The sequence below is a fragment of the Emydura macquarii genome, unplaced genomic scaffold (assembly GCF_026122565.2).
Source record: "Emydura macquarii macquarii isolate MOO-44397 ecotype Brisbane River unplaced genomic scaffold, CSIRO-AGI_Emac_v2 contig_3296, whole genome shotgun sequence".
Taxonomy (NCBI): domain Eukaryota; kingdom Metazoa; phylum Chordata; order Testudines; family Chelidae; genus Emydura; species Emydura macquarii.
The window spans coordinates 597187-604143 of NW_027133433.1; the positions used below are offsets into that span (position 1 = coordinate 597187).

The 6957-nt window shown below is 67.5% G+C and overlaps 1 protein-coding gene across 1 annotated transcript; it reads left to right on the forward strand.

Annotated features, from left to right (window-relative positions):
• Window positions 1-4411: 4411 nt before the first annotated feature.
• On the forward strand, window positions 4412-6595 carry TMEM238 (transmembrane protein 238). Its single transcript, XM_067532715.1, has 2 exons — window positions 4412-5064; window positions 5862-6595. Exon 1 carries the CDS (start codon window positions 4691-4693, stop codon window positions 5060-5062), a length of 372 nt encoding a protein of 123 aa, XP_067388816.1. The 5' UTR covers window positions 4412-4690; the 3' UTR covers window positions 5063-5064; window positions 5862-6595.
• Window positions 6596-6957: the final 362 nt, after the last annotated feature.

The window sequence follows — 6957 nt, forward strand, 5'->3', positions numbered from 1 at the left end:
GGGGCAGCATCCCCCCGGCTGGCTGGAATCCTCCACAGATCACAGACTCACGGACAGGGTCTCCCCAAGACCCCCCTCACTGATCTCCAGGGAATGTGCACCCCTGCCCCCCCGTGTCCCAGCCCCCAGCCTCCATATAGCCTGCACTGCGGGCTCAAGGGAGACATATGCCCCCAGCCCCACTTGCCCCTGCAATAACCACTAGACCCCGCTCCCCTCCCAGAGCTGGGGAGAGAACCCAGGAGTCCTGGCTTCCAGCCCCCCTGCAATAACCACTAGACCCCGCTCCCCTCCCAGAGCTGGGGAGAGAACCCAGGAGTCCTGGCTCCAGCTCTTACATCCTGAAGCCTCCAGCGGTACCTACGTGGCAGGTTGCTGCCCTCTGGTGGGGCTGGCCGGGCGCTGCCTCCTGCTCAGCTGCTCCTGGGTGGGGGGCCGGCTCCCGCTGCCTGGGGGCTCCCTGAGTCGGGGCATCAGGGCCCCGGGTTCCTCCTCCTCGTGGATGGGCTGCAGCCGCTGGCTAAGGGGGGGCTGGAGAGATGGGGGGCAGGGCAGGAGAGATGGGGTCAGCCCAGCGGAACAGGACCCACCCCCCATGCTGCCTAGTGCCCCCAATGCTGTGCCCCCCCCACACCACCCTATGTCCCCACCCTGTGCCCCCCATATCAGCCCCCACACTGGGCCCCCCCACCTCCCTGTACCCCTCGCCCCCACCCCGTGCCACCCACACTGTCCCTGTGCTGTGCTCCCGATGTCCTGCCTCCTGCCCCCCAGCCCTCCACGCCGGCACCCCTGGCGCCCCACATCCCTCCCCACCCTGTGCCCCCAGCCCGTGGCATGGCCCCTGCCCTGCGCCCCACCCACCCCACAATTCTGCACTGCCCTGGCCAGCGCCCCCCACGCGGCGCACCCAGCTCACCTTGGCCGGGTGGCTGCGCAGGTCGGAGCTGTGCCAGGAGGGGGCGCTGGTCCTGCTGCCCGGGGGGGCCTGTAGCAGGTAGATGAGGCGCAGCCAGCGGGAGAAAAGTGGGCGCTCCTCCCCCCGGGGGGCGCAGAGCTGCAGGTAGTAGACCCGCCCCGTGGCCAGGCGCAGCTTCAGCCGCTGCTCCCCCACGTCGTGCAGGTAGAGGCTCACCAGCTCCAGCGGGATCAGCCTGCCGGGGGGGGGGGGGCGAGGGCTCAGCCGGATGCCTGGGTTCCAGCCCCACTCAGGGAGTGGGGCCTAGTGGTTAGAGCGGGGGGGGGGGGGCTGGGAGCCAGGACTCCTGGGTTCTATCCCTGGCTCTGGGAAGGGAGTCGGGCCTAGTGGTTAGAGCAGGGCTGGCATCTGTTTACAAGGGGATCCCTCAGCCAGCACTGAGATGCGGCCATCTCTGGGGTGGGGCGCTGAGGCTGTTTATGCAGCCGCTGCTAACAGCACAGAGCTTGTCATGGGAGTCTCCCTCCCAGTCACTAACCAGGCCTTTGTAGGTTATATGGGCCTGGCTCCTAGGCAACATGGGCCCTGCCAGACTGAGCCCCCCATCCGGTTCCCTGCAGTACAGCACCCCTGAGCACCACCCCAGGGCCCGGCCTGCCGTGGAAGGGCGCCCCCTGCTGGCACTCACCGTGTCAGCTCCAGCTCCAGTGGGCCGTGAGCCCCCTTGGGCCCCAACGGCTCCCCCTGAGGCCTGTCCGCGGGGCGGGCGAGGATCATGACATCGGGCAGGAGCAGGGCAGGGCTGGTGGCAGCAATGCCCAGGGTCACCAGGCTGGCGCGGTTGTGCATGTCCACCAGCTCGCCCCGCTTGGTCACCTGCAACGGAGGGGGGCGGGAGGGGATTAGTGGGGGGGGATGGGGCAGGCACCGCACTGGCCCTCCCAGCTGGATCACGCCTTCCCCCTCCCGGGGCAGCAGAACTAGAACCCGTGGCTCCTGGCCCCACCGGGGAGAGGCCCCTGCCGTGGGGCTGATGGAGTCCAGCCAAGGTGGAGGGAGGGGATTGTGGCTGCTGGGCGAGGAGCAGCCTAGAGAGGATGCTCTGGGGTTACCCTGCTCCCCTGGACACCCCACCAATGTGGGGGGGCAGCGCTCACCTGCAGGAAGTTGCTCTCGAAGAGGGGGGCAGGGCACAGGGGGTCATACTCCCCCCGCGCCAGCAGCTTCTGCAGGTCCCCGATGACCGGGATCCAGCCGGCAAAGGCGAAGTCGCTGATGCATTCGGGGAAGGAGTGCGGGCTCCTCCGCACGAGCCCTGGGGGGAGCCAGTAAGAAGAGAACCCAGGAGTCCTGGCCCCCAGCCCACCCCCCACTCCGACTAGTAGACCTCACACCCCACCCAAAGCCGGGGAAAGAACCCAGGAGTCCTGGCTCCCAGCCTCCACCCTCTAACCACTAGACCCCACTCCCCTCCCAGAGTCAGGGAAAGAACCCAGGTGTCCTGGCGTCTAGACCCCATCCTCTAACCTCTAGACCCCACTCCCCTCCCAGAGTCAGGGAAAGAACCCAGGTGTCCTGGCTCCTAGCCCCCATCCTCTAACCACTAGACCCCACTCCCCTCCCAGAGCTGGGGAAAGAACCCAGGAGTCCTGCCCCCCTCACACACCACTCCTCAGCCCACCTGGGGGGTACATGAGCATGGGGCCGGCTGACTGGGTCAGGTCTGGCTCATCGGGGCTGAGGGTCCCAGGAGGCCCAGGACATGGGGTACATCACGGCAGCAGCAGGGACCCGGGGCAGCCAGCGCTCGGGGGGCCATGGCCCCGGCACAAGGTGCTGCCAGGGTCACTGCCCCCTGCTGGCGAGACAGCATCACAGCCCCCTTCTGCTCTGGGCTGCCCCGGAACCTCTGACCTGGGGCCTGGCATTGTGACATTGGCAGCCCCTCCCCACACACACCCTGGGGCTACCTGCCCACCCGACAGCCTCCTCCGGCCCCCTTTACTGTGGCCTCTGGGCACCTCACAAACTCCAGGCTACACACCCCATGGGGCAGGGCAGGGCTGCTCTACCCCATAGTAGGGATGGGTGTGGCATAGCCGGATTCTGTCATCATGTTTCGTATGAATACTGTGCCTGCCTCAGTTTCCCCTCTGTTCTGCCTGGTTAACTTGGTGGGGGGAGAGCAGAGATCCAGGGGTGACTGTCCCTGGCTGTCGGGGGCCTGGGCCCCTTGCCCATGGAGGGTCCCAGAAGACAATGGCTCGGACATTTGGTACGTAGCAAGGAGCGACGGTGGATGCCCCCCCTCTCCCCCGCAGGAAGCCAGCTGGGTGTGAGCATCTGGAGGACAAAGAGCCGGGAGGAGGCCAGGTGCCCAGGTTTGCCAGGGAACAAGAACAAAGGACTGAGGAGGGGCTTGGGGGAGTGTGATGTGTGGGTCGCTGGAGGCAGGACACGCTTCGGGATTGGGACCCAAGAGGGGTCAGAGGGGGGTGCTGGGCTCTGGACCGACCCAGATGGACTTTGCTGTGACTTCCCATTCTCCAGGTTAACTAAGGACTTTCGACATCCAGACACCTAAATAAACCCTCCTGTGTTCACACCAGGGGCTGAGAGTCACTCCACATCGAGGACAGGGGGGTGCACTGCTCCCTCGGGGGGGGGGGTCTCCCTCCCAGGTCCAGTCCAGCCAGACGCGCTGCGGGGAGCTCCTGGTGTGACGCAGGGGGGCTGCAGGCTCCGAGGTTTGGTCCCAGGGGGTGGGGAAGCCGAGGGGCTCACCCCAGTGAGGGTGGGACACTAAGGGGCTGACGCACTGAAGGAGGCCTCCCAGGGACTGTTCCAGAGCTGGGCAGGAGCACCGGGCCTGTGGATCCATGACGGTGGGGAAACTGAGTCACAGAGCGGCTAAGGGACCTGCCTGGCAGGGCAGGGAATTCAGTCCCATGTCCCAAGTTAGTGTCCTAAAAACAGGGCCAGCCATCCCTCTGGGCTGGGAGCCAGGACTCCTGGGTTCTCTCCTTGGCTCTGGGACAGGAGTGGGGTCTAATGGTTAGAGCAGGAGAGCTGGGAGCCAGGACTCCTGGGTTCCCCCCTGGGTGGTTTCACCCCTGCTGGGTTTATTGACATTCAGCAGCCTGCACCTGTTGGGAAAGGGTTAAAGGTAACTCGGCCCTTCCCCCGCAGTCTGGGCTCTCATTGGCCGGACAGGTAAAGGTGAGCAGGAAGAGGGGGTTAGTCCACACAGCTGATTGGACAGGGGCACACATGGGGGCGGGGCTTAGGGGTGGTTTGCGTCTCCTTTGATCTCGCCAGGTGAGGTGGGTCTGGAGAATCCGATGCTGTGAGTGACTGAGCCTGGCCCCGCCCTCCATTGTCTGTCTGTCTGTGTGTGTGTGGCGCGGGGGGGGGGGGCGCTGGGAGCCCGGACTCCTGGGTTCTCTCCACGGCTCTGGGCGGGGCGTGGGGTCTAGTGGTCAAAGCAGGGTGGGCGGGCGCTGGGAGCCCGGACTCCTGGGTTCTCTCCCGGGCTGGATGTGACCGTCCCAGCCACGCCCGTCGCCCTGGGGCAGGCAGGGAAGGGTTAACCCGGGCCGGGAGCGGTACCTACCTGCCGGGTCCCGCCCTGACCCTCCCCACCCACCACCCCGGCCGGTTCTGCGCGCACTGGGCGGCCTCCCTCCCTGCCCAGCGCCAGCCCGGGGCCTGCTGGGTCTGTGCCCCCCCCTTGGGACTCCCCCTTCTACTGCCCCCCCCCCCCACTCCGCCATGGCCTCGGCGGGGCTGGGCCGGTGCCGGCTGGCGCTGGGGCTGGCGCTGCTGCTGGACGGGGCGGGCATGGGGGCGCTGCTGACGGGCATCTTCGCCCGGCTGCGGGTGCGGGGCCAGGACTTCGGGGACCTGCTGATCTACTCGGGGGCGGTGCTGGTCTTCCTGAGCCTGCTGGGCTGGGTGCTGTGGTACACGGGCAACCTGCAGCTGGCGCCCGACGAGCTGGGCCGCGACTACGCGGCCAAGAAGGGCCCGCTGGCCCGCCTGGCCCGCAAGATCTCCCGCCGCTGGTCCCGGCGCCAGGCCGGCCCGCTGGTCCTGGGCCCCGTCCGGGCTGGCCAGGGGCCCCCGCCCCGGGAGACGGCCTAGAGGTAATGCCAACCCCCCCCCCCGCCGAGCCTGCCCGTGTCCCCCCGCCGAGCCTGCCCCCCTGCCCTCCGTGTCCCCCTGCCCTCCTGCCCCGCCCCCCCCACTGTCCTGCCCCCAACCCTGCCCCCCCTTGCTGCCCTGAACCCCCGAGTCCCCTTGCCCGCCGAGCCCCCCCTCGCTGTCCTGCCCCACAAGCCCCCCTGTCCTGCCCCTGAACCCTCCATGCCACCCCCCCCGTGTCCCCCATCCTCACTGCCCTGCCCCCTGTGTCTCCCCTCGCTCCCCTGCCCCCCAAGCCTGCCCCCCACCCTCACTGCCCCGCTCCCCTGCCCCCCGACCCTGCCCCCTGTGCCCCCAAACGTTGACCCCACTCACCTGCCCCCAAACCCTGCACCCCTCCCTAACCCAACCCACCCCCCTCACCCCCTGTGCCCCTCGCTCCCCACCCTGACCCTGCACCCCCAGCCCCTCAACCCTCACCCAGGGAAGGGTCTAGGGGATGCCAGCCCCACCCCGTGTCCCCTGCCCCACCCCCTCGCACCACATTCCTGCCCCACCTTCATCCCGTTTGCACGCCTGAGGCTGGTAACCAGAGCCCAGCGCCCAGCCTGGGGGGAGCCGGGGGTTGTTTTCCGGGGATGTGGATGGACCGCTTGGCCAAGGGGTGTGAAATATCGGGATGGCCCATTCTGACAGCTGGGGGGGCGGGCGGGTTGGCAGGGGCTGCCCCAGATATAATTATCCCCCAAACCCCTAGCTCCCCCCTCCGGCCTGTGACCCACTTGTCTGTCTCTTCCAGATGCTTCTTGGGACGGAGCCCTGGGGGGCACAAGTCGGATGGGGGCTCAGTCCGGGACCCGCCCCCCGCCAATTCAGACAGCACTGACCGGGCTGCGAGACAGAGGGACCCCAACCGGCCACAGGACAGAGGGACAGAGAGACGTCTCTGGGGTGGGGCAGGGGGCTGGGTATCGGGGGAGGCTGGGCGAGGGCTCCCCGGACCCTGCCAAGGGGCGTCTGTCCGTCTGCTTGTATTTAAAGCCCCTTGGGTCTGGAGGCCTCTGTTCTCTGCTTCCTCGTCCTGCGTCACACGCGGGGGAGGCTGCCGGTTAGAGATGGGGAGTTGGGAGCCAGGACTCCTGGGTTCTCTCCCTGGCTCGGGGAGGGGAGGGGGGGTGTCTAGTAGTTAGAGGGCAAACGTCCCACGCTCCATTCCTTGCTCACGTTCTGGTGCGGGGGCTGTTTATACAAGGAGCTGGGTGGGGGGCAGGAGGGGGGGATCTCCTGGGTGTGGGTCAGCATTCCCCCCCACCCCAGCTGATCAGGAAAGAAGTGGAAAAAAATTAACCCTTTATTGTGTGTGGGGTGTGGCAGCCCAGGTGGTGGGGAGGGGGGGTGGCTGGTCCCCCTCCCCGCCCATAGCTACTCCCCCTCTCTTTTGGCTCTTCCGCCCTGGGCTCCGTCTCCTCCTCCTCCTCCTCCTCCTCCTCGGTCTCATCCAGCAGCTTCAGCAGATAATCAGCCAACTCCGCGTCTGACTTCGGCTCCTTGGCCTCCTTCTCCGCCTTCTGGGCACCCTTCAGCCTGCTGGGGGGAGAACAGAGAATGGGGGGCTGGGAGCCAGGACTCCTGGGTTCTATCCCCGGCTCTGGGGGGTGGAGTGGTGCCTAATGGTTAGAGCAGGGGGGGGCAGGACTCCTGGGTTCTATCCCCAGCTCTGGGAGGGGGAGTGTATGGGGTGTCTAGGGGCCCAAATAGGAAAGGCCCCATGCCCCCCCCCCCAGCCAGCCAGCCAGCCAGTCCCTGCCCTGGGGCCTGATGAGAGCCGGCGCCCCCTAGAAGTGAAAGGCCCCAGGCCCCTTTCTGGGCTCAGCCAGGACCCGACTGTGGAAAGC